Here is a 27,963-nt window from a genome sequence, read left to right as displayed (position 1 = left end):
GTACAAATTCATTAATTACGGATCGCACAATCCTCCAACTCCATCCTTTTCGAAAAACCGAATAAACAATATAAATAAAGGTACACGGTCCTATACAATGCGTGACGCTAAACGCTCCCTTTTTCATTTCTTCCAAATTACAACCGCAATTCCAATTCCCCCCTTTTTTTTCCACCCAACAACCACTATATCTCTTAATCCACTCGTAATAAGTGGTAATCACTCTCTCTCTCGCAGCAATGATGACGATGTAATCTGTGAAACGTTCCATATGTTTAAACAAAGATGAATCCGCAATGCTTTTTCTCTCTTTCCTTTCTCCACAACAACAACAACAAGTAAAAATCTTCGCGTGAATGAAATATCGTAAGTATCGTTTATTAAAGAACGAAAAATAAAGTAAGGTAGGTGTAGCGTTATCATCGTCGTCGTTAGAAATGTAATTCCAATTTAGTTGGCCAAGTAAGTATAGGTAACTCCTTCGGCGATTTGGTAGTTCCCAGGATGACGGGGGAGGTAGGCTTTAATCCCACGTTCATGGTGATTCATTACACAGTAAGCACGCTCACAAAGAATCGTTATCTACGAAACGAAAATATGATCATAAAATAAGAGCAGCGACATCGTTGATTGATTTTTATCTCGCTGTCGTCGTTCAAATACTCACATGATGCAGATTTCATTGTAGATTACAGGAGCCAGGGTGGAATGGATAAAAAAAAAGGAGTTAGAACGGTAATTAGGCAGGTAACCGTAATATCTGGTCCACAACCACAGAATGGAATGAGCAGAGAAATTCACATAAATACGAGATCGAACAACTGTTTGTCTCTGGAGGAATTTCCTAAAAATTGAAAAACGAAAAAAAATTGAAATCAAGCTTCAAGTGCAGGTAAATAATATTGCAGTGAGGGTAAAAGCAAAGCAATTTCGCGATAATGTTGAATCATTTTGTTCAGAGCATTATATCGTTCTGTTCAGGTAATGTTCAGAAAATTTGAAAATTTTTGTGTTTATCATTCTGTTCATAGTGTTCTGTTCTGTTCACCTGCCCTGGTATTTCTCACAAATTTCCTGTACCCAGTAATTTTTACTATGCATATTTATTTTTTACAGAGAGCTGCAAAAATTTTCGGGCCGTCATGCGTCTAATTCTCCGCCAGTTGCATTAGGCGTTGATAATACTAATCTGTCTCATCAAGTAAACATTGGGGTTCAACCTCCAGTAATAGGTGCAGTTCAGGAAGAAGGGGTTCAACCTTCAGTAACAATTGAAGTTCAGAAAGAAAATAATCTCGAACAAGCTCTGTTAATTTCCTCTCCATTATCAAATTTGTCAACCTCAACTCAACAACCATGCGACACAATCACAGTTGGAGATACCCTAGTCCACAGGAAAAGATGGTGTTATAATCGACAATAAACTGTGGTGGAAAACACATCTACTGCACAGCATACAGAAAGCGAAGAAGTACCTGCCAATCAAGGAGCTGCTATCAGCATAACAGAGAGTCTAAAAAGAAATTAGATGGCACGGAGATGTGCCTATCTTTGAGCGGAAAGCTATAGATATATGTACACACTATTTCCTATGTGTGGAAATTCAACTTGCTTTCCTTGTACCACCTTACCTAAATCATGTAATTCACTGAAAAGACAAGGCGATTGAGATTGAGGTCAATGGACCGCCTATAGCACCTGCATTGGACAATACCAAACCAACAAGTCCATTAGAGGATACATGGTCAGCTCCAGAGAATTCTGCATATCCAGAGCCTATACAGCAGCTTGATGGTGAGAAAGGTTGTCCAAAGTGCACTGTGCATTTTAAAGGCATCTACATACATGAGATGATAATTCTTTCATTTTTTTTTTTCATTTTAAAGATGTGTTGTTCTAGTCATTTTTTTTGTACATAATGTTTATTTTAGTCCTGTTTTATAACATTTTTTTCAACAATTTTTTTACCATTGAGTTTTTTAAAAAATTCTATTGACCCATTTAGGATATTTTATCATGTGCTAATTTATTTTGTTGAATAATTATTATTTTCTTCAACTATATGTGCAGGTACAGAGGTAGGAAAACTCCATAGGAGAACAGTTGAAGACGGTAATCCACTGGAAAAATTTTTAATAGGTCGTGGGGGACATTTTTGCATGTCTCATATCCACCAATAAAATTGTTGACTACTTATTAGACCCCCCCCCCCCCACTTTATTATGTATGCTACTGCGAAAGAAGCAGTACATATACAAGACGATATAATCAAACTGGAGACTACAGAGAAAATCTCCATTAAATACAATAAATGTCGATATATTAGTACGATTGGAGAGGAGGGTGTGCAACTCGCCCTCCAAAATGTAGGTACATGTATCAGATACAATATGTTCACATGCAATTGTGAACATTTGGTCATGTACTGGATGGAGGGAGGTCCATCCAATGCTTTTAGTAAGCAAACACGGAAATTCTCAAACTCTGAGTGTTTTCAACCTGTGCCATGCACCGGAAAAACAGATAACATAATAAAACAATTGATAAATATGTAGTAAGTGATCTTTTATTTTCTTGCGGAGTGTGTAGTTTTAAAAAACTAGCCCAGAAGCTGAAGAGGCCACAGTGGCCAGCGTGTTGAAATGTGCCCAAAAGCACATGGCTTTGCGTATGGCGGCTGGAGAAAATCTAGAGGCTGAAGGGTGCTCCCACTGGGGGAGAATAGGATAACAACCAAACCAGGAGCTGAAGGCGCCACAGCGGCCAGCGTGTTGAAATGTGCCCAAAAACACATGGCTTTGCGTATGGCGGCTGGAGAAAATCCTGAGGCTAAAGAGTGCTCTCACTCGAAGAGAACAGATTCTTGGTTGTACACACTCTGCAGGGACTATACAAAGTCACCCAAACCATCTCAAAAGCATATCTATTTAACAAACAACAATCTTGCAAAATCTCTGTACATGAAGACCATCAAAGAAATTACTGCAGAACAAACAAAAATTCTTCACAATTACGATACTTGGTGCACCAACTTCCATAAGAATCTTGGAAAAATTAGAACATTTGAGGAGAAACTTCCTCCAAATCTACTCAAGTAACTGTTTGAGCACAACCTGCGTAAATGAGGTTAGCATGGCAATGTAAACAGCAACCTAACAACTCCGCAAAAACCGATAACTCAACTAGTACCTAAAACACCGAACATTGGAAACCTAACCCTAATGGAGGATGGAATTCAGAGCACTTACAAAGATATGGCTTGGGCCTCTGCATTTGACCGAGATACCAGCCTGGAACCCAGCGGCGCCATGACAACCCCCGTGTTGAGTAGTGCCAAAAGGCATGAGGCTTTGCAACTGGTGGTCAGAGAAAATCCGTTGGAGGAAGGGAGTTCCCCCTGGGGGGGAGCAGGTTGCCGGATTAATATACATGCCACAAGGACAGTATGAAAACAATGGTATGCTGGAGGACATCAACCAAATGGTTACAGTAGTCCGCAATACGTCAAATTACATACACTTACATAATGATCATGCCAACAAATCATTTACTTCATTTTGAATTTTGTAAAGGGTCGTTTTTGGATCACTGGAAATTTGATATTATTGGTCAAAAAAGTAGAGAGATGTTGTGTCGATTGTTGTAGGTATAACTCCAAATTGGTTCAACAAAATTCATGGGTGATTTATCTATGGGCTATGTACATACCTAATGACATAATATTGATCCATTGTATTTTTTTTTGTAATTATTGATGTATTATAATTGGTAAGGTAATAAGCTGTTAATTTAATTTAATTTTGTATTTTTTTTCCTCAAATTTTTTAGAGGTTCGTTGTAGGATGACCAAGTATTCCTCTGGATGTAGCCATACCATCACATTTGGAGTATATGAGAATCACAATACAAAAGCTTTGGGAAGAAGAAAGAAGCGAGACATAGTAGGAAGATGAAACCTTGAAGGCCCCATCTCAGGGGTGAAGAAGCCTCCAAGGCTGAGGCATACCAGGGATCAAGAGGGCAGAAGAGCCCACCCCCAACTATAACACATGAAGGCCTCGTCACAGGAGTGAAGAAGCCTCCAAGGCTGGGGCACTTCCATAGACCAAGAGGGTAGAAGAGCCCACCCCCAACAATTCTCCTGATGTTCCAGAAAGGTGAGTATTGGTAGGGTGTATATATATATAACTATGAAATTACTATATTTCTGTAAGATGTGTAGTATAACTATATAATAAGATATGCATTTAGTTCTAAGTTTTATTTAGTGTTAGTTCTAATGTCTATTTGCTTAAAGTCCAGTTTATTTTGTTTTTGTGCATCTTATTTTAAAAACCTACGTGTAAAAAATTTTGATGTGATATTCGCTCAATAAACTAGCCTCACCCTGCCAGCAGGTTGGGGACTGGGGAACCCATGAAAAAAAAAAACTTCTCAATACTTAAGTAACTTCACTGTCAACAGTTATACCAAGTCCATCTTCTCAGCAGGTTCAATTGACAGTAAGTGGAAGTATGTACCTCAATGCTTACCACTCCACAAACACAGATTACTGTGCAAAGGTGAAAAATGTTTCATAAAATCATAATTCATTCAATGTTTAAGTTTAATCTATCATAAATTAAATACCGTTGCAATTCCACAGTTTGAAGAGGGGTCACAAGCAACAAGAGAAAGGGTAAATCTTGTATTGATGAAATGAACAAAATGAGAGAGATGAAGGAGAAGTATTATGAAGAGTTCTTGTTTTGCCATCACCGCGTTAACACGTGTCGTCAGCCACTCCGAGTTCTTTTCTCAGTTTATTGCGTTAAAAGCGTGATTTCTTTTACTTTCTGTTTGTATTACTATATTACAACACGAACGTGTTAGAAATAATATAACTTACAACGCGAAACGTGATATAATCGCGTAAAAAACAGTTACGTGTGATAATGTGGTCTCCGGCATGTCCGGGCCACTAGGTGAGAAACCTGTATTAATGGACTTTCAACCTTCGTTTCAACCTTCGTTTCAACCTCCGTCTACTTCTGGTAATCCGCCCATCTATACGAATCCATTCTACGATTCTGATTATAATGATAATTCCGATGACTCAGTTTTTTCAAACTCTGTAAAACGACACGCTGAATCACCAACCATCGAAGTAACATCCAAAAAACTTACCATGACCAAAGTAAGCGATCAAACGACCATACCTAAAGATCTAGCTGACACCACTGGTGTTAAAAGCATTACCGACCGAATTAGTGGTGTGCAGAAGTATATAAATGACCTCGGCCTTGCTCCGGACATCACGTCCGCTATTATCAACGAACTTTCTAGCATTGCAAATGACATCAACGAACTCGTTTTGCACCTCGATCAAAGAATAGACGAAAAAATTGAATCTATTTACGACTCCACCGCCTTTGAACTTAAAGTTGATGGATTCATTAATAAGAAAATTTTCGAAATCAAACGAAAAATGGAGTTAAAAGCAAATAATCGAATACTCAAGCAGGCCAAGCGTGGCGCTTCTTCCGCTATCACTCAACCGTTATCCCACACCTCGACCTCGAATATAGTGCAGTCTACCTCAAATGCATTCATCTTTCCGACACCTCCGTCATACTCTTCTGCAGCCCAAGGATTAATCACGGCTCCCAGACACGTACCGAAAAACCTTCACAAAGTAATCGTCACTAGTCAGGTTGATGAACACGGTGGAAATAAAATTCGACCAAGCTGGCAATTCGAAAAATTAAACCTCAACAGCACAACATTAATTACACTAATAAGTTTGTCAACAAAGATGGTTCGATCTCAATTCAATTTGCGTCAAAACAAGACATTGATAAATTCAAAACTGCTATTCAATCCGAACCTCTCGTCGTGAAAGAATTAAAACCTCTGATGCCATCGTTAATAATTGCAAACATCGACACACAAACTACCGCCGACGAACTCGAAGCTATTGTACAGGAGTACACCGGGGAGAAACCCTTACATACATACATATTTCCACCCAAAGCTCTGTCTGAAGTTACGTCCGCGTCCGTTCAATTGCATCCATGGCAATGGCGTACGCTCACCACTGCAGAAACGATCAAAGTAGGATGGAACCGCTGTTGAGTGTACGATTCGGTGCGTCCACTAAAATGCCAAAACTGCCGCCTATACTGGCACAAGGCAGCCGAATGTAAACAGCCCAAATTTGAGGAGGAGAACACTTGCAACGCCTGCGGGCACTGGAATGCGGCGAACTCAGGAAAACAGCTTCGTGACTTGGTCCATAAACACAACAATAGAAATTGTCCTTCGTTCATTGAACAAGTGGAAGCCACAAAACGAAAAATCGACTACGTTTCGCAATGACCACCGTTCTGAACTCCTGTGAAAACTACCTGATAACTGTTAAATAAATACGATAAATATTGCGAGAATCTATGGAACGTAACCTAGTCGCTTTTTAAACCTAATTACTCGTACTAAAATACCTAAAAAGTCTCTAAATATCTTCACCTATTTTATTCACATATCGAATAACTTCGATTCTCCACAAATCGTAATCTATCTCAACGAAATACTTGTGTATTTCGTAAATTTCCACGTTAAAATTTGGTTTAATCTCGTTCAAAACGGAGTATTTTCTTATCGTAAAAAATAAGCTCATCGTGAATTCAACGTCATTTTTTAAAAACCTAAGGAAATTGAAGAATCAAGACGAGAAATTGGAAATTTACAAGACTGTAATGGCTGCTCAGTTAAGAGTTGATTCAGAAATTAGGTTCCCAAGAGGCTGATCACTAATCAGTAATGCCTAATGCCCTTGCTGGGTTATTGTTTTTTGGTTTACTTTACTCGTGTATAAAATTGGAAGAAAATTCAACTGCGAAAAATCTTTCAAGTTATTCAGTTGACTAATTTACATTCTAATGAACTCAAAATGTTATCTCATAAATTAGACCAATATGATGAAATTTTACAAAAAACAATCACCCACAAAACTTTTAATGATCATTTTTCTTGGATTCACATCCTACCTATAACTTTTGATTTTATCTTTAGAATTTTAGTAATTTTTGTAATTCTTAAATATGAATCAGTTGTAATAAAAATCACTGCCTTTGTAATAGAAATCCTTTACCTATAGGTACGTGATACTACATACTATTGTTGATGAACCTAGAAATATGAATTGCTCATGTTGGAGTGTAAAACCACAGAGTTAAAAAGCAAACGTGCTGGAAATAGAGAATTGGCTCTTGAGATTGAGAAACCAAAAAACGAATTACACAACAACACTACTGTTCGGAGACAGTTTGAGATTCCTGATTCTTCCAGATCCCTTCCTAGTACCCCTAACCCTACTTACATCCGTGATTCAAGATCTCATTCAAAAAAAGTGAAGTCACATCTGAATAATAAATTTTCTTTCATAATTAATTTATATCTATCAATTTTCTTTTCATAGCACAAAATTATGTTTAGACTAAGAAACTTATCTGAAAGTTATGGAAATTACCTGAGTTACCACCTTCTTCATCCTAAAATTGAGAAAAGTGAAGTCCGGAGACAGCGAAGAGGCAATCAACGTCGGAGTCTTCAAAATTCTTACCAAAGAAGAAATCATCCACATGTATCAACATAAAGACAAATACATCCAAAATATCGATGCAAATGATGAGCATTTCATTCGTTTGGATGGTATTATATATTACGATGAAACCAAACGGGTAATAAATTATTTGTAGTTCCAAAATCGATGAGTAAATCGTTATGCATCCAATTCCACAATCAAATTGGACATTTTAGCGCAGAGAAAATACTAGTTTCCTAGAATGTGCAAATATATTTGAGTTCATGTCTGAAATTGTGTAGTGTGCATTTTAGCCAAAGATCCATCAGGCAAAGCACAAGGCCTACTATTTGAATCTAATACAAAATTTTTATAGACCAGCTTCATCACTCAAACAGAAAGTGACTAATATGATGAGAAAAGCTGCTGACAAAAACATTAAATTGAAGAATATGAGGGATAGACTGTGTCCCCATTGGGACAGAGAGAATTTTGACCAAATTTCCATTCAGCGAGTCGCTACGCTACGAGGGATGCTATGGGGTTTGAGGGGTTACAGCAGGCGGGGGAGTATAAAAATTACGCCGATCTCGTGCTGCATACCATCACAGTCAGTTTATGAGACTACAATTCCAATCAGGATTTGAACCAAATAGGTTCATAGCAGATTACGAAAATCTGATATCCAAATATGAGAAAATAAGCACAATTTTCTCAGATGAACATGTAAATAGTGTCTTTTTATCAAAAATTGATGGGGTTGATGACCCTAAATCTGTTTTCTGCTCGTTTTTCTCTACATTAATTTTGTATTTAATATGTTTAGATTCAGAAACTTAGTGCCAAAGGTGCACACCAAGTATATTGTACTACAGAGTTCAATTCCATGTAGGTGACACATAATTGGATCACCTATTCATTTATTCTACTTATAAGTATATTTATAATGCTAATGTTACATTTTTAGGGTAATTTTATGACCATTCAGTATGACCCAGATCATAAATTGACAAAGGCGTTGATGTACAATTTTTTGTGAAATTAAAAAAAAAGATGTAAGTAACCTGTTATTCTTTCAATTTAGTAGTACCTAAAGCTTAAAATGAAACATTTTATCAGTATATGTAAAAAATGAATAAAATATTCATTATCAATGTTGATTAATTTTATTTCATTTTTCTCATCACTGGAATAAAAAAGGAAGCAACTTTGAATGATTCATAGGTACAATCTGCAAGGACATGAAAAGGAGGGTAACCAGAAATCACGCCAATGTTAATTTGATTCATTTTTCATGTTTTCAGGTGTGTTTTTTTTGAAAGGAATTGTTTTGAGTGTTGCATCAACCTTATAAATAATATTGATGTCTTCTCTAATAAACTACCTGCATATATGAAATCCAAAGTAACAAAATGGCACCAACATCTAACACAAAGTGTAATGTACTGGGTTTTGGGAATTGAAATGCGCATGCGTGCCTTAGATTTCAAATTTTTATTAACTCGGGGTAGCTATTACAATTGATTGTTAAGAGGATTGGTTATTTAACACCATGGTTAATACCTAACACTGTGTTACTGTGAATTCACTATTACAAACATATTCCATGTAATTGCTAGCAAACCAGACTTTTCCGCGATTTTGCTTGTGCTGTAATCTGGTTTGTGCCTAATGTCAACAAAGTTTTTTGCGATTTGGCGGTATGTTTTTATGATGAAAAAGGAAGTTGATTAAATTTTTTTATGATTTCCATTTTGATATTACATTTGCTGGTGTTATTTGTTGAATCGTCGTTTAAATTCTCCAAAAATGAATAATAACAATAAACGTGATCGAGGATCAGATTAAATGGATAGTGAAAAGCAGAAGTTATGGGATCTAGCAATGAAGCACTGGAGTGTAATCCAGTGCAAGTAAACGGATCACGAAAATAATTTGCATGCATATAATTATTTAATTATTCATTTTAAGAATGTACCATTACACATTCTTTGTGATAATAAATGTATTCATTAGTCTGTGTTTTTCTTGCTGTTGTAGAAAGAAAGAAGAAATGTGGGAGCTAATTGAATCGGAATTCGATTCAAATCCAATACAAAATTTTTATAGACCAGCTTCATCACTCAAGCAGAAAGTGACTAATATGATGAGAAAAGCAGCCTACAAAAACATTAAATTGAAGAATATGAAGCATTATGGGGCCAGACCATTAAAAACACAAAATTTGCGTCAGAAAACCTCGCCTATAGCTAGACCCCTAATACTATCAACCACCTAGATGGAAGTGTTGAATGAGATAGTAAATGAGTACCTAGAAGCAGCTGCAGATAACAAAGTGATGTAAGTAGACTGTCTCATGTGGCGCGTAATAATTACACATTACACATCATTAGTTTTGGTTTTAAAAAATTAATAATATTGTGACCATTATATTATGTATTAAGGCAATCAATTATTTGTGATAAAAAATATAAATAAATATGTCTCATTTGACAGTGTCACCTGGAAACAGTAGTGAACAGAAACCAGCCATTAGTGGATCAAAAAACCTGAGGAGGTCTGTACAAAGCTTCCCCTGATTGTACAGTATGTCCCATTTCAAACGCAACCCAGGGTAAAAATGTTGGCATGTCGGGAAGGATCGCTCAAAGATGACTTCCCAGTAGGTCTACGTGATCGTCAGACTCTGCTCGTCACAACGCGACCGCGTTCATCTCTCCAACTCCAGTAGTTCTCATTTTGTGGTTGAATGTGCGCGTCAAGGTCGCTTACACAAAAAGTACGTTTTATACATTATCGAATTTCCGAAGTTTTTTCGGTTCTAAACTTGTTTCAAAGCCGTGTTGGCCACCCGGGAGTCCGAATATGAATCCCTGTGACTTTTTTTAGTGGGGCCACCTCAAAAATAAAATTTACGAACTCGCTGTGAGGTACTGAAGCAAATGATTACTGAAAAAAGTAACAAAATTCCGCAAAAAAAGCTGAAAAATGTATTTTTTCATCAGCCTAAAAAAATGCGCGATGTTGTACAAACCCGAATCTGGCGGTCATTTTCAACACGTTTTATGACGTAATTTTACGTACTAAAAAAAAAATTGTAGCTTTTATAATAAAAGATTTTAGAATTTTTGGGTCGCGTTTGAAAACGTACTTTTTGTATAAGCGATCTTGACGCGCACATTCGACCATAAAACGAGAACTACTGGAGTTGGAGAGATGAACGCGGTCGCGTTGTGACGAGCATAGTCTGACGATCACGTAGACCTACTGGGAAGCCATTTTTGAGCGATCCTTCCCGACATGCCAACATTTTTACCCTGGGTTGCGTTTGAAATGGGACATACTGTATTAAAGTCTGCCAAGCTACAGAACTGGTATTTAAAAAAAAACAAACACTTCATTATGAGGCCAAATTTTGCTGATTTTATTGCAAGGAAACCATATCTGAAAATTTTTCATACTGTTTTCCAGACATGCGCGTCTGTACAAAGCTTCCCCAGATTGCAATAAAGTCTGCCAAGCTACAGAACTGGTATTTAAAGAAAACAAACTCTTCATTATGAGGCCAAATGTTGCTGATTTCATTGCGAGGAAAACATTTCTGAAAATTTTTTATACTGTTTTCCAAACAAATGTGATGAATAGACAGACCAGTTCTCAACCAATATTTGAGGGACATCACAAACAGCTTGTTAAAATCATTTCAAAAATTTAAGCTAAAATTTGAAGCAATGAGGAAATGTGAACGTGAAATGAAAAAGATAAATATGTTGGCCAACAATTGACAAAATACCTGTTAACAAATAGAATCGACACATACTCAGATTCAGATTTCAAATTTGCTTTAGTTTATTTCATTATAATCAATTTAATATTCCATACCAATTGTATTTTTAATTTTGTAACTGTGAGCTGTGGATCCCTACAGATTTCCATTGAGATACTCCTACTTAAGACCCAATGGAGTTTCACTTGGGTTTTTAACCCTACAATGATCCAGAAACCATGTTTGTTGATCGTGAGTTGGGATTCAACAGCACCTGTTCATCAACTAATAAAATATGAACCATCCTATGAAGAGAGCTAATTATGGCTACCTGCCAGGTCTCTGGCAACATCAGCACTGGTATTTATTTATTATTTTTTTCTGACGTTTTTAGGGTGTTATGTTGTTTGTTTATCACAGGTTCCAAAAAAAATTGAATTAATCATTTTTCGTTTCATCTATTTTTGAGTATAATTATGGTTGAGGAAAATCTATCCTCAACTCAAGTTAAATTGTATTTATTCACAATTGTACACATAAAGGTAACATTGACATCAACCATTAATTGTTATTTCAGTCACATAAAACTGTGTAATTAAAAATGATTTTTCAATTTTTTGTTTCACCTACCAATTTGTATAAATATTTGTGAATAAATTTGTAAAATAAAATAAAAACCAACAATTTTTTTCTTGCTATTTGTGAGTGAATTCCTTTCATTTGTGTTTTAGTGAAATAATTATGGAGAAACATTTCTGTCTCCAAATAGAGATGCATTGTAATGGATGCTAAGTGTCTACAATATTTAAAAGCATCGGTTACAAAATCCATTGCTGGCAGAATGCAGGATACTATAACTGCTATTCAAAGCTATGGAATACCTATCTAACACGTTTGGAAACAATAGCTTGATAGACACAGTGTACCTACACAATTGGTTTATCAGACTACAATTCCAATCAGGATTGGAACCAAATAGGTTCATAGCAGATTATGAAAATCTGATATCCGAATAATAGAAAATAGGCACAATTTTCTCAGATGAACACGTGAATAGTGTATTTTTATCAAAAATTGACAGGGTTGATGACCCTAAATCTGTTTTCTTCTCATTTTTTTCTACATCAATTTTGTATTTAATATGTTTATGTTCAGAAACTTGGTGCCAAAGGTGTACACCAAGTACAATCTACTTCAGAGTTCAATACAATGTAGGTAACACTTAATTGGACCACCTATTTATTTATTCTACTTATAAGTATATTTATAATGCTAATGTTACATTTTTAGTGTAATTTTATGGCCATCCAGTGGCAGTGTTCCTCTCTAGAAGAGAATTTTTCCAAAGTTTATCAAAACTGCCATACCTTTATTTTGATGTGTTTGGTTATATGACGATGTTTTTGCTGCATTTCTATATATTTTAACAATACACAACCCTAATATGTTAGCTTTAAATTCGTATTTCTCCCAAAAACTTCTCAAACAACAATCAGATTTAAATTTTCTTAGAAATGGTGTTTCAACAGTATTTATTCCTTGTAATCCTGATAGAAACCACTAGATTTTGATACTGTTGGAAGTTCCAGAAAAGAAAATTTTTATTTTCGATTCGTTGAATTCCCAGCCTTACTCCTATGCCTCTAAAGAAACGAATACTTGTATTCCTCCCCAGAATAGGAATTTTCAAGTAAGTAACCTTTTATTCTTTCAACTTAGTAGTACCTAATGCTTGAATTGAAATGCACTTGCACAACTTGAAAGATTTCAAATTTTTATCAACTCACAGTATTGAATTTCCGGAGTGGCGCGTATTAATTATACATTGTTAGTTTTGGTTTTAAAAAAGTTAATAATTGTGACCATTAAGTATATTAAATCAATTAATTATTCGTGATAAAAAATGCAAATAAATGTATCTCATTTGGCGGTGTCACCTGGAAATAGTAGTGAACAGAAAGCAGCCATTAGTGGATCAAAAAACCTGAGGTCTGTACAAAGCTTCCCCAGATTGTATTAAAGCCTGCCAAGCTACAGAATTGGTATTTAAAGAAAACAAACGTTTCATTATGAGGCCAAATTTTACTGATTTTATTGTGAGGAAAACATATCTGAAAATGTTTGATACTGTTTTCCAAACATATGTGATGAATAGACACACCAGTTTTCAACCAATATTTGAGGGACATCGTCAACAGCTTGTTAAAATCATTTCAAAAATTCATGCTAAAATTCGAATCAACGAGGAAATGCAAATATGAAAAGAAAAAGATAAATATGTTCCCCAACAATTGACAAAATATATTCACTTTATTACCAAATAGAATCGACGCATATTCAAATTCAGATTTGTTTCTGTTTATTTTATTATATTCAATTCATTGACATGCCTCAAAACAGCGCTAGTATTCACACATGATTTCAATGTGTAAAATAAATATAATAGGCAAAAAAAACAAAGGATTTCTGAGTAAGTAAATCAACTTTTTCTCTCTGATTTGTTGTTGTTGTTGTTTAGTTCATAATGTTAGATTCATAATAGTATTGTGGCGATGGGAGTAGTTCTTTCAATTTTGAGTCTCTCCAATGTTTCTGAGGAGACTAGTGTGATGACATGTCAATAACTGCAATTACAAACTGGGAGCAATCTAAGTTGAAATGTTTTTTAGCCAAACAATCCTATACCCTTCATCTTATGATTTTTCCTACCAATACTCATGTGAGTCTAGGGTTTGCATTATTCCAATTTTGAATCTCAGGAATTTCCACCAGTAGACCTCATCCAGGAGGCTAAAAACACTGGACAGCCAAGTGAAGTATAATGTATTATTATTTATTATTTTTGGTTTAAAATTTTCATTTTATTTTATTTTTTTTGAAAGGATGTTTCAGGTGATGTCAGTCTTTATTTTAGTTTTGATTTTTCATAATTTTAAAATTTTTTATTCATTTTTTTTGGTTTGTGTTTAGATGAGTATGAGTGCTACAATTACTGAATTAGAAACCTCTGGAAATTGGTGGTGCCCCAGATGGAGCCCCTGGCATGACAATCAACATCAGCTGAAAATTTTGTAGTGGAACCTCAGGTGGCTGGAACTCCCATTACCAATTTTGTTGAGATAATCAAAAAAAATTTTTTTGAAGAGTTTTGAATCCAAAATTTGACCTATTTCCTGAAAATTATTGAATTTTGATGAAAAATTGTTGGAAATATCAAAATTTGGTATCTTGTGTTTTTTTGTTTACCCTTTTTTAAATTACCTATTTAGTTATTTTAATCATTCATTATTTTTTGAATTAATGTTTTCAGTCTCCCAGGTTGGACAGAGTAGTGGATCCGTGCAGATTTCCATTGAGACACTCCTACTCAAGACTAGATGGAGTTTCACTTGGGTTTTCAACCCACAATGATCCAAAAGCCAATATTGCCAATTGTGTTTTGAAGGGTGAATGGTGAATTTAAATCCCATTCCTGTACATCCAGAATTTAAAACAATATTTCTGTTCACATATTAAAATTATGTGGATATCAAACGTAATATTATAATAAAATATGCACCATCCTATGAAGAGAGCTAGTTATGGCTACCTGCTAGGTCTCTGGCAACATTAGCACTAGTATTTATTATTTTTTTAATGAAGTTTTTATGGTGTTTTTATGTTGTTTAATTTATTACAGGTTCAAAAAAAATTCAATTATTACTTTTTGTTTTATTTATAATTTACTTAATCAATTAGTTTTTGTTTATCAAGATTTGTTGTTTTTTTAATTTTTTTTTTTTTTGGTATTTTTCAGAGGCATCGATCAAGCAAGTAAATTGGAAGAATGAGCGAAAGAAACAAAAAAAAACAACAGAAATAATCTTGACAATCATGTAAAAAAAATAAAAGTATTAATTTTTTGTACAGTTTTAAATATTTAAACTAATTTTTTTTTTTTTTGTATAAGTGTAATTAAATAAACGGACCTTTCATTTTGATCATTTATTCAATTAAATTCGCGACAAAAATCACGATTACTACTTTACTCGAATACAGAATCTTAATATCTGATGAAAAGTAGTAATCGTGATTTTTGTCGCGAATTTAATTGAATAAATGATCAAAATGAAAGGTCCGTTTATTTAATTACCATTATGGTGACCCGTCCGACATGATTATAGCTTTCGCGAGTTCGTGAACGTTATTTTCTGTCATCTTAGTGTCGTTTTACACATCGCTATGTGTACCAGTAATACTCATGTATTGGGTAAACTTTTTAGTTCGTTTCGCATTCGTTATTCGTTTGTTTCGTGTTTGTAAGCATTAATTCGTTCGTTATAACCCACATTTTGGTAGTATCCATATGTTGGGTATTATTTCAGTTCTGTTTGTTTTATAGTTCGTTTCATCGTCTGTTATCAGTACCAGTAATATCCATACCATGTTGGGTAATCGTTCAATTCAGTTTGTATTCTTTTTGTATTCGTTCGTTTTCGTTTCGTGATCCTTTAGTTCGTTTGTATACTTCGTTCTCGTCAGTATCCTCAACCAGAGGGTAATCTTTCGTTCGTAATATCCTTGATCTGGAGGATAATCTTTGTAATGGCGAACCGCCGTACCATGGACCAGCTTAGAAAGCTCCGTGACAACGTTCTCATTGTATTTAATTATCATAGGTAACTAGTAAGTCATCAACATCACATATAAAATGACAGCATAGGCAGATACTCGGATGACACAACTCTGTGTTACTAAAGTAGGTAACTAGTAAGTCATCAACATACCTTACACTGGTGAGTAAATGAATTTTTTTTTTTCAAATTGAGCACATGCAACCCAAACTACACTCTACAATTAAATTTTCCTAATTTCAAATCGTTCTAGTGTTTTCACTTTTCAGGGGTATTTTAGAAAATTTCACATATCCAAAAAATATGGCACAAAACCGGTTCACTTGAACAATTACACTCAGTTTTTCCCATATTCAGTATTCTGCTGGTTCAAGACCATAATTTTTTCAATGGTCTATTATTCTCAAATATCCGAATATTATGATTTAACATCTTCAACGTTTCTGGTTATTGAAGTAAGGGCAAAAGTTGACCATAATTTCTCAATATTGTTACCCTCGAATATTAATTACCTATATTGGATCATTATAACATTAGTAGTTTTAAACTTTTGAAATAAAATTTGGTTTAGATTCAATAGAATATCTGTAGACTTTTACAAAATTCATTTTGTTTTAGTGTTGAGGAAAAGTGTTGCACACTGGCACCACTGCCACTCACTAACTTTATGGTACAGAGTTTAATCTATTACATCACCATGTAATCATTTTTGTTCGATTTTTATTCTGTTCACAATACCAGTATTCTGATTTAAAATACGAAGTTCAAATGTAATGCGACTCGAAAAGTAAGTAAGCTTATTTCGTTCTGTAAAATCCATTCAAATTACAGATAAGTATTTCTAGTCTGTTGATTTCTAAAATCAGACAGTTCGTTGGATGTTTTTTTTTTTTTTTAAATTAGACTTGAAACTCAATACAATGTACATCTCCCCTCCTCCTACCCATTACTCCTGAATACATAAAGATCAATTATCTAAAGCAACGCAGAACTTCCACTCGAAGGAAATTCAACAACTACACAAAATCAACAATGTCACATTTACAGTAAACTTACTACCCTCTCAAATCTCTAGACTCAGATAGAGCAAAATTTTCTCAACTCTCAGCAACAGGAAATTTTCATCAACGTGGTAACAACTTTATAATCGTATATCTAGTGTTCCCTCTCCAAGCATCAATTCGTTTAAACAGCTAACATTTGTGCCATCAATACACCAGGCCTGCCAATTTTCCTCGAATTATACCATCACTTTTTTCGGTAACAGAAATGGAAAAAATTCGACATTTCTTCACTGAACATAAAAATAACCGCAAACTTGAATCGACAGGAAAAAATAAGGTAAAATACTAACGAACTGCAGACGGTGAAATCCATTCGAATAAACTGCTACAAGTCCAAAAATCCATCTTCGTTTGACCAGCTGCATCAATACACCATTTCAACAACTCTGAAACAAAATTAAGCACAAAATTAGCATCATTATTATCCAATACTCCCATCATCTCTACCATCGAAACACTCGCAAATTACCTTATTCAAAGTATCCCCAACATTCCACACCATCATCCAATCAACCCCACAGGACAAGGTTTTCAACACACCCTCGAAGCATCATCGCTCGTACGCAAGCAAAATCCGCTAAAAAAAAACAACAAAATCCAAATTATACAAAAAAATCAACACCAAATTAAGACTGTGAAAGAATATAACAAAAATCATTCATAAAGAGAACATCGATGATGCAAAAAATGTAAAAAAAAAGAAAAGAAAAAAGAAAACAAGGAAAACTCAAAAAAAATGATTCGCTTTACCTGCATTTCGAACGAAGAAAAATAGACCGCCTATTCAAAAAGTGTAGATAGCAGTGTGACATATTTCTACTATATTGGAATAGTTAATTCGCTATTTTTGTGGTCATACGATACAGGCCTTCGTAAGAACTGACGCCTATAATAGGCCTGGCCTACCAATCTAATCAGGCATCCTGAATGATCAATCTAACTCGTTAAGACGACGATCGATTGCTTTCTTCATAGTATGAGCTTCTACCATTGAACCTGGTCTAGTTGAATCGACTTCGCAAGTACCTCTTGTCATGTCACCGATGTGATGATGCTCTATCAAGTTGACAATATTGATATTCCTTTCAAGACGAGCAGAAGACACTGCCGGGCAGCCACGTACGATTAGTGAGTGATTTTTCACTATATTCAACTCTGAAGAAGAAGAAATCAACGCTGTCCAAGTCGACGTTTAGTTCACTTAAAAGTACGAGTATCTCGTATCTCGTCTAATTTTTTCGTTTCTATAAATTACCAACATGTAGTGTAGCCTACCTTTCTACCTGCCTGGCTAATCTTGCCTCTTAGGGTGTGTACTCGACTCGGCCAGCCTCCAATTGCAGTTTACCTAGGCTATTCGTAGCCTTTAAAGTAAAGTATTCGTAATAAGACAACTCAGAAAAAACTCTAACTCGACATCGTACACAGAAATTTCTTTAATGAAGAAACGTATACACAATTCTTTTCTTTAAAAAATAATAACTACCTAACGCGGTGCCTTTAAAAAAACGGGTTTTCTTTTTTCATCGTCATCATCATTAGTAATCATCACCATCATCATGATCATCTTAACAGGACAATTAATTATTTAAAAAGGAAACAAAAAACATATCGGCAAAGCTTAACCTCGCAGACTATACCAACACATTCACATACAATACTTTTTTTTTTTTGTTTAAAAAAATTTCCAGAATTTCTTTCTTTCTTTTAAAAATTAATACGTAGGTACAGTAGTAATAGTATGCAATAATTTCAAAAAAAGATTACGTAGCTACACGTTTAATAACATCGAAGGAAAAAACCTAACTAATAAAATGTACACATTATCTCATTATAAGAAAAATACACAGTGGTCAACTAACGAGTTATTTTTAAAATATTAAATGTAGAAAAAATTAAGAATTAAAAAATCAAAAAAAAAGGAAAAAAAAAGGCTAATGCTAAGACACATGAAAATAAAATGGAAAAAGACCAAAGAAAAAAAAATAAAAGAAAACAGAAAAAAAACACAATAATTATAATAGTGTGTCAATCGAAATATGTATTGTCTCCCTGACTGTGGCTTACTCTCTTAGATATAGGCGGACACCTAGTAGAGCTCCTAGAGTACACATAGCTTCACCACAGCAATGAATCGACCCCTGTGTGTGTGGTGTGTGGCGCTTACAGTATATCCAATGCATAGACACTATACACCCTATTCGATTTTTTCTCTCTACACAAAAATTGCAACACTGAACCTGTCATCATAATATAGAAAGCCAATCAGTTACACTCCTAAATAATTACGCTAACTTAACCTAGGTGTAATGGTAGTAAAAAAAAAGGTAGAGGAAAACAACATAATAAATCGTGTATTGGTTATAATTTTTTTTTTTTTCGTTGGCAGAAACGTGAATAATTGGGTGTACCTTATTTTACATATGATGGGATTATTTTTTCGCACCCACCCCCCCCCCCCCCACAGCTGAAATTACACCATGAAATTTTCAGTCTCCTCGGTGATAAATAATTGATGTCGGCGAGCCCTCCAATTTTAACTATGAAAATGTCGAAAATTGGAACAAAATTTTCAAAAAGTGAAATCCAAAAAAAAAAAAACGAATATTTTCACCAAAAAATCACTTTCACTTCCTTTGAATTTTTATTTTTAAAAATTACGACTTTTGTGGAAAATCTGAGCAAGAGCAGGACAATTTGAAAATTTTGGCAAAAAATGACCCTTTGACAAATTTATCAAAATTGAACGCTTTTAGAAAATTTCGCCAAAAATTGACGCTTTTTGAAACTTTTTGACGAGGGAAAATTGGTGGAAAAAAACCAGAAAGAACCCCATAAGCGAGTTTGGCAAAAAAAAACAATAATTTTGGATCAAAAAGAGGACTTTGGGTGGGTGGGGGGGAGGGTCAACACTAATTTAAAGACCAATAGAGGGGTTTCCTTGAAAAAGTACTCATTTAGAAAGATTCTGTCCATTGAAAAATTTTCAAAAAATTTCAACAGACAACAATTTCTTCATCTTTTTCAATTTTGTCCAAATTGAAGGGGCTTCAACTGGCGGGGGGGGGGCTACCGGTACCACTTTTTCCCCAGATAAGGGGAAAATATAAACCTTCAGTGGATGGGAGGTGGAAAATTCCAACTTTGCAAAATAAGGTACACCCTCCCCTACTGAATACTGTTCATTTTTTCAATCATACTCAGAAAAGGGTGCGATACAGTGTGTTCAATAAGTCGTCACGAGGTTTCGGATGAATAATTGTCAATCGTTGAGAGCACAAAAATGTTTCTATCTTCTCCTTCATTCGAAAACCCTAGTACGACTATCTCTTGGATCACTTCATATAATATTAAGTTGAGAATCACTGAAAAATTGCCTTACCCACCCGAAGAAGCAAACCTTTCGGAATTCAAATGAAACCCTTCACGAATCGCTCAATGAGACCGGAAGACTAGGAAGAAATTCTCCAAAAAATATATGATTTAAAACCTCACATAAAATCAACATCAACCACTACCAGTGAAGACTCAATGAACAAACTGTAGACTCATATTACTTTAGAAACGAGATCTGCTCTAGACTATTTTCATCTTTATCGAGCTCCAATTCATTTGATTTTTTTTCTCAATTTTCAAACTATACGAAGTCATCCCTTCCTTTTTTTTTCTAGTTATAAAAACCTTTAGAAAGCATCTGATCCTCGAATACAGTGCAAAAAATTATTCGAACTATCGTTTCGTCTAAATTTAGAAAAATAAAACCTCAGCTCATCTGATCGAGTACTACACGAATCCGAAAAAAAGGAGGAGAGGAAACAAAAATACGTAAAAAAAAAAAAAAAAACGATTAATAAACAGCGTAAAAATATTTACTTCGAAGAGGAGAATCCACAGTCAGAAGAAGGCGCGTCGATAGTAACTTAGAATCGTCGGAAACCGCCGCCGCCACCGCCGCCGCCGCCTCCTCCTCCGCCACCGCCGCCTCCTCTACCGCCACTTCTGAATCCGCCGCCGCCGCCACCGCCTGCAGAACATGACAAAATGCGAATTAATTTCATCGAAGTCGAGTGTTTGCACTACTGATTGTTGAAAAAATTCCACTTACCACGAGTGTTACCACCGGCGTTGTAAGGAGCTGACCGAGGACCACCGGCTCCGGGGCCTCCGCCGCCACCGCCTCCTCTCATCGGGCCGCCGCCGAAACTATCTTCGTATCCGCTACCGAAACCGCCGCCAGCGTTACCGCCGCCGCCGCCTCCGCCGCCACCACCGCCCCAGCGGTCGTTGCTTCCCCAATTGTCGGGACCGCCGTTATTCCAAGCGGCTCCTCCTCCTGATGACATACAAAAATCGTACGTAAGAAATTAGGAAGAAAATCAATATAAATTCATTATTATAGTGTTCAAGTGGTCTACAATGTTTTCTTTTTGACGACGAAAATTACTACGAGTACCTATTTTCTTCATTCAATTTATTGCAACTTGCCATTTTTTTAAAACCTAGTTCTGCGATCCAAATCTTACACTGGAGACCAACAATAGACATGGTTCAACGTTGGACCCTCTTCATACTTTCGAAAATCCTCAACATACCGAGCAGAGGGAGCGAGACAAGAAAATGAACGTCATTTTTGATCCAAGCGGCGTTCAATTCAAACCAGGCCTTCTTTTGTATTTCTTTTCTGGGGGGGGGGGAGCTAAATTGAAGTTGCAAGCCCCTAATTTTCATACCCCCCCCCCCCCGGCCAATGGAGATGGAAAGCTGAAAATTATTCTGCGAACTAATTTCAATACGCTACGAAGTCAACTGCAGGGAGATTTCAAGTCATTTTGGGAGCCTCCGGCGATTTTTTGAAATTTACTGGAGCCACCAGCAAATTTTTTAAACTTGAAATTGACCCAAAAATTTCATCATTCTGCACTTTTTGAAAGGTCGTATCGTATGGCGTTTTTTGGAAAATTGAAATTACCAAAAAGTAGCTGGAAGCTTCAAAACCATTTTGAAACCACAATGTAGTCGACTTCATATCGCATTGAAATTAGTCTGCAAAATAAATTTCAGCTTTCCATCTCCATTGATGAAATTTATTAACAAATTCAAAGTTTAAAAAATCTGCTGGAGCCTCCAGTAATTTTTGAAAAGTCGCTGGAGGCTCCACAATGACTTGAACCCACCTGAAGTTGTCTTCAGATTGTGTTAAAATTGGAGTGTAGAGTAAATTTCAGCTTTCCATCTCCATTTGATGAAATTTTGTAAAAATTTAAAGTTTGAAAAATCTGCTGGAGGCTCCGGAATTTTTAAAAAAATCGTTGGAGGCTCTAAAACGACTTGAAATTTACCTTCAATACTTTGTAGCGCATTGAAATTAGTTTGCAGAATAAATTTCAGCTTTCCAACTTCATTTTGATGAAATTTTGTGAAAATTTCGAGTTTCAAAAACTTTCTGGAGGTTCCAAAACTGCTCAAAACGGTTTGAAACGGTTTCCAATCGATTTGGCATGTCGAAAATAGGGTATATCCCAAATTGCAGCTTTTTTGGTCAATTAGGTAAAATTTTGATTTTTTCCTTTATTTATGGCCTGAATTTGATTTTCAAAAATTTACCAAAAATCGAAAAATGCACTTTGGAACTTGAAATTTTGACAGGTGAAAAATGTTTGCCTGATCTTTTGATCTACCTTTGTAAGGTTTAAAAAATTTCGTGCAAGGCCTATATTTTAACGCAAAATCAGCGATTTCGTCTGATCTGCGAATCAAAATGGCCGCCATTTTGTAAGTAGGGCCATTTTATTTTCGAGTACAAGGGCTAGAAATGTTCCTCAGGACTACCCCTTGCAAGGAAAAAAGTTGTCCCAGAGGATCACCAGGGGGGGGGGGTGTGCAATAATTCTTGAGCGGGCTCCCCGACGTGCAAGATAAGTACTGAGGTACAAACTCGAATTCTGATCTCGTTTTCGCACTTTACTATTCCAATAATTTAACATTTTTTTCTAAAAGTTACCAAAATTTATTCATTTTTTCATTTTTTCAGTTTTTATGGAAATTTTTCGATAATTTCAAACTTTTCTTTGGGTGGGGGGAGGGGATGGCGTCCCCCTGCGTCCCCTCACAAAAAAAGCTCTGATTCAAACTCATTTCTCGGGGCGTTAAATGGGGTAGTTGAAAAAAAAAAATACGAAGCCTGATATGGAAAGAGGGAGAGAAGCAAGAGGCTAAAACAAGAAAACTGTTGCCATTTTTGCCCTCTACGTAAAATTAGAAAAAAAATTGATAAAAAAAGTGAAGCCAGGTTAGAGGGGAGGAAGCAGGGGGGCTGATACAAATAAGGCTGGTGCTCAACGTTTTCTAAAAAAAAAAAAATAAAGACTTCAAAAACCAAAAAAAAAAAAAAAAAAAATGTTACAAAACGTGAGAAAACACTTCAATGTAAAAAAAATAACCAAAAAAAAACCTCGATCAAGACTTAAACAATTTTAGCTAAAAGCATGATTTCAAACAGATTATTCAGGGTGTCTAACAGAATTCCTCCTAAGAAATGCAGTACTTTTACAGTACCTTTTGCAGTACCTTATATTTTTTTTTATCCAGCTTACCCCTCCCCCCCAAGAAAAAAATTATATTTTTGAACCAGTTGGAATTTGTCGATAAAATTATAAGTATTTCAATCGAAACAATTTCTGGAAATGATTTTCCCTGGCTTTTCCAGGTTTTCCAGACCAATTTTTCCATTTTTTCAGACCATTTTTTTCAATTTTCTATGCTTACCGCATACTTTGGTTAGAGAAAATTTTTTTTTTTTGGGGGGGGGGGTGTATTTTTTTTATAAGCTTCTCTTTGAACTGGATACTTCTTCGGATATAAAAAACAGCTCAACTTTGATTATTAACTTTTTTAATTAAAAATAAGTAAATAAATGAATAAAACATGCATCAAGTTTGGCCAATTGACTACAATATTCATAATAACTTTTGAAAATGTTTCGATCTTTTCTTTTATGGTTTTTTGGAGGCATCAAAATGTGAAATTTGTTCATCTCAAAATTGAGAAACAAATTGGTCCGAGCGAAGCGAGAACTTTTGAAAATTTTCATTTCTAGGTGCTTAAAAACGAGGGTTTTTTAAATGGGAAGAGTTTATTTTTTGACTTTTCAAATTTTAATATTGGAATGATGTTTTTTTGAAGGAAGTTAACTACTTTTGAAAAAAAAAGAGAACAAGGTCGAGCGAAGCGAGGGCGAAAGCTTCCGAAAATTTGCATTTCGAAAGGCATAAAAACAAGGTTTTTTTTATGTGAGAACGAGTAGGTTTTTTTTGGCTTTTAAAATTTTAGAATTTGAATAATGCTTTTTTAAAGGAAGTTAATTTTGAAAAAGAAAACAGAACAGGCCCAAGTGAGGGCGAAAGCTCTTGTAAATTTGTATTTCGAGTTGCATAAAAACGATGTTTTTTTTTCGTGAGTTCATTTTTTAGCTTTAAAACTTTGATTTTTATTATCTAGAAATGTCCATCTGGTCCTTTAAAAAGAAAAGAAAACAAGCCCGAGCGAAGCGAGGGCAAAAGCTTTTGAAAATTTGTGGTTCGAGAGTTAAAAAATAATGGTTTCCTTTCATAACAGGTCCTTATCACTGAAATTTGCAATTGATCGTTTTTACAAAATTCCAGGGGTTTTGCGTGAAAATTACGAAATTCCCGGACTTTTCCAGGTTTTCCAGGCTTGTGGACATCCTGCATCTTTTGAGGTACAAAATGAACATTTTTTAAAAAAATTTTCACCAATTAATTCATTTTGAGGTTTTTGAAAAAATTTTAAATCAATGATTTTGAGAAAAAATACAGTACTTTTCAGGCAAAATGCAGTACTTTACAGTACTTGCAGTACCGAGGATTTCAATGCAGTACTTTTACAGTACTTGCAGTACCTGCAGTACCTGTTAGACACCCTGTTATTTCGTAGCTTTTCGATCATTTTCAGAACAAAAAAAACTCTCAGAAAACAGGTGAAACTTCTAAACATTTTCAGCAGAAAACTGAGATTTATCTGTAAATTTCTGGTAAAAAAAAGAGAAAGCTATAGTGGGGTAAAAAAAAAACTAGATATTCAGAATTATTAAGCAAAACACACTTTTTGAGTAAAAAATGAAAATTTTTTTTTGCAGTTCTTGAAAAAAATGCAAAATCTTGATAATTTTGCGACAAAAGGCACACCTGAGAGTAAAAAACAAGACTTGGATAATTTTTGAAAAAAAAAAAAAAAAATCAAAAAAAAACTGTATGAAATTTTGATTACAGATCGACTTTGTAGTGAGGCTTTTAAAAATTTCCAACAATTTTTTTTTTGTAGAATTGAAAAAGATTGTGTCCAACACTTCCTTTATTTTTGTATTAAGTAAAAAACTAGGCCAAGATTTGAAAAAATCAAAAAAAAAACTCAAATAACTAAGTTTGTGAAAAAAGACCAAGAATTTGGCAAAACATTTACCAAACAGAACATTCACATCAAAATTCAACGAAAACACAAAGTCAGGTATGGTTTGGGGAGGGGGAGGGGAGGGGAATATAATCGGGAACTGAGTATTCACATGTGATGTTTGGTTTCAGAGAAAAATTCTACCCTGTCTTGAAGGTCCTCACTCTCAACCCTGATTTCGAGACGAAAATTGTGAAACTAGGGTGATGACTAATGAGGTTGTCTAATACAAAGGGAGAGGTACACCAGAGAAACTGTCACGATTTTTAGCATCATCGTAAGATGCTGGCACACATCAATGAGGCACAGGGGTTTTGAGAGGGGGAGGGGATAGATGCAACATGGAAACGTCTTCAATCAAGTCAAGACTTAGGACAGAAAGAAAGAAGGGCAAAGGGGTGCAACTGAAAATTTCTACATTTTTCGTCCAAATGTGGAACTCTGCACTAGAGAAGGTACCACAAAAAAACCGTCACCATTCAAGTCTAGTCTTAAAATTCTAGCCCACACTCACATAAGTCACATATGGTCACCTCCTGGAAAAAAAGATTACGCAACGTTTCGAGAGAGGGAGGGAGAGAGGGAGGGAGGGAGGGAGGGAGAAGTGAAAAAATTCTAACAGTAATGGCACCAATTAACTCATCCACTTGGTCTTTTTCAAATGCTCACAGTACTAAAGAGTCATCGTCGTTTAATTTACACTCCATTATCTCGACTACTTCACAACAGAATTTCGGTGAATTTCGCACTAATTACTCTACACTCGTTACCCGGATTCATACAGAACCTCACACAAGTCTATTACTCGTAAATAACTTTACATTTCGTTACCAAAAAAAAACTCTCACGAATACACCACCACCGTTATTTGTATAACTTGCTCAACGTACCATATCCGCCGCTTCCGCCACCAGGGCCGCCGCCGCCGCCCCACGATCCACCGCCACCTCCTCGCGGTCCACCACCGCCACCGCCGCCGCCTCCCCAGGCGTCTCTTCTTCCAGCTCCTCCGCCACCGCCGGCACCACCACCGCCGCCGCCTCCAGGTCCACCTTTACCGCCGGTATCACTTCGGCCGATGGCTTTCTTAACGTCGACGCGTTTACCGTTCAGCGAATGCGAGGCTTGCACTAAAGTAAAGAAGAAAAAAACAAACAAACGAACTCAGTACATTACATACTTCAGATACGACGACGATAATAAAATCGAGTACATAATTCGATAGGTAGTATGGTACTTACGACAAGCTTTATCGACTGGATCGTAATCGTCGAATTCGACAAAACCGAATCCTCGTTTTTTACCGGTGGCTTTATCGCTAACTATTGTTACGTTGGTAACGGTACCGTACTCGGAGAAATAATCTTTCAATTGGTCTTCCGTGACGTCATCTTTAATACCGGCTATGAATAATTTCTTAACAGTGGCGTTGGTTTCAGGACTATGGATTTCCTGTTGTGTACATAAACATGTGTGCATGAGAAGAATGAGAATAGTACGTTCAAACTTCGTTCTATGCTGATTAACAAATAAAGACGAACTTACGTTTCTAGGAATTGCACGTTTCGGTTCAACCGTTCTACCGTCGATAACGTGAGGTCGGTTGGATTGAGCTTCGTCGACCATACTCGATGACGAATACGTCACGAAACCGAAACCACGAGATCTACGTATAAAATACATGAAAATATTAGCGCCATGTTTCAATACCTAACAATAGGCAAACGTTTACAGCGTTTCGCATTACAAAACATACCTTTTCGTGTTCGGATCTTTCATGACAACAACGTCGACTAATTCGCCCCATTTCTCGTAGTAAGTCTTCAGCGTATCATCGGTGGTTCTGAAATCTAATCCGCCGATAAACAGCTTCCGAAGATACTCAGGCTCGCGCTGCAACGTAATAAAACTAGCATAATTTAGCAATCAGATTTTACGTGGGAGAATCCACCATGAATCGTTTCACAATAATTAAAATACATGTAAATAAGAGAAAATGACTCGACGAATAATTTCACATGCTTATTCGATCAAACATCTACCACATATTTGAAATTTTGAAAGTGAGCGTCAACATATTGTTAGAATAGAACGCAAGTGTTTCATCATCACCGAACATAATAAAACGTTTCGAGTTCGAGTACAGAATGAAAATTTAATCGTAACTCGATCGAAACAGAATCAAATATCAAATAAAACAAGAAACACGCCGGTAGCGTTTTGAAAAAGGATTTTCTCTTATTTAACGCCATTAAACGTTAGCGTGACGCTAAAAACTAAAATTACCTTAGAATCGTTCTTTACCATTTTTATAAGCAATACTCTGCTGACATAAAGCAACAATCGAATAAATTACTAGACACTTATCGAAGATTAATCGTACTTCGAATATAATTAATAAAAAACACCCAATTCACTCGTAATGTCAGGCACTTTTCGAAAAGAGTTTCACAACTAGCAACCCAGAAAATAAGAAAATGGCGACCTCAGAAA

At 35.6% G+C, this 27,963-nt stretch overlaps 2 protein-coding genes across 4 annotated transcripts in view; both read right to left on the bottom strand.

The window, feature by feature from the left end:
- The window catches only part of LOC135838709 (phosphoglycerate mutase 1-like), an 81,506-nt gene extending 64,007 nt beyond the window's left edge, over positions 1-17,499 (bottom strand). Inside the window, exons 1-2 of the mRNA XM_065354462.1 lie at positions 17,474-17,499; positions 17,295-17,390 (exon numbers count right to left, since the gene is read on the bottom strand). Of these exons, the coding sequence (XP_065210534.1) occupies positions 17,295-17,369 (75 nt within the window). The 5' untranslated portion in view covers positions 17,370-17,390; positions 17,474-17,499. The remainder of the gene's footprint in view (positions 1-17,294; positions 17,391-17,473) is intronic.
- LOC135838675 (heterogeneous nuclear ribonucleoprotein 87F-like) lies at positions 358-27,963 on the bottom strand. Of its 3 annotated transcripts, XR_010557464.1 has the most exons (11): positions 27,757-27,963; positions 27,227-27,363; positions 27,016-27,136; positions 26,712-26,922; positions 26,361-26,600; positions 21,110-21,337; positions 20,878-21,028; positions 17,474-17,581; positions 17,295-17,390; positions 668-844; positions 358-582 (listed from the first exon to the last, which is right to left on the bottom strand). XR_010557464.1 is itself a non-coding variant. In XM_065354410.1 (8 exons), the coding sequence occupies exons 1-7, from the start codon at positions 27,775-27,777 to the stop codon at positions 20,925-20,927; spliced, it is 1,062 nt and encodes a 353-aa protein (XP_065210482.1). In that variant the 5' UTR covers positions 27,778-27,963; the 3' UTR covers positions 18,423-19,244; positions 20,878-20,924. The 3 variants fall into 3 exon arrangements, 2 of the variants coding, with proteins under 2 accessions (XP_065210482.1, XP_065210492.1); XM_065354410.1 differs by lacking the exons at positions 358-582; positions 668-844; positions 17,295-17,390; positions 17,474-17,581 and adding an exon at positions 18,423-19,244; XM_065354420.1 differs by lacking the exons at positions 358-582; positions 668-844; positions 17,295-17,390; positions 17,474-17,581 and adding an exon at positions 18,423-19,244 and having other exon boundaries at positions 27,775-27,963.

This window comes from Planococcus citri, chromosome 1 (assembly GCF_950023065.1).
Source record: "Planococcus citri chromosome 1, ihPlaCitr1.1, whole genome shotgun sequence".
Lineage (NCBI taxonomy): Eukaryota > Metazoa > Arthropoda > Insecta > Hemiptera > Pseudococcidae > Planococcus > Planococcus citri.
This window is presented reverse-complemented; position numbering and strand designations above follow the sequence as displayed.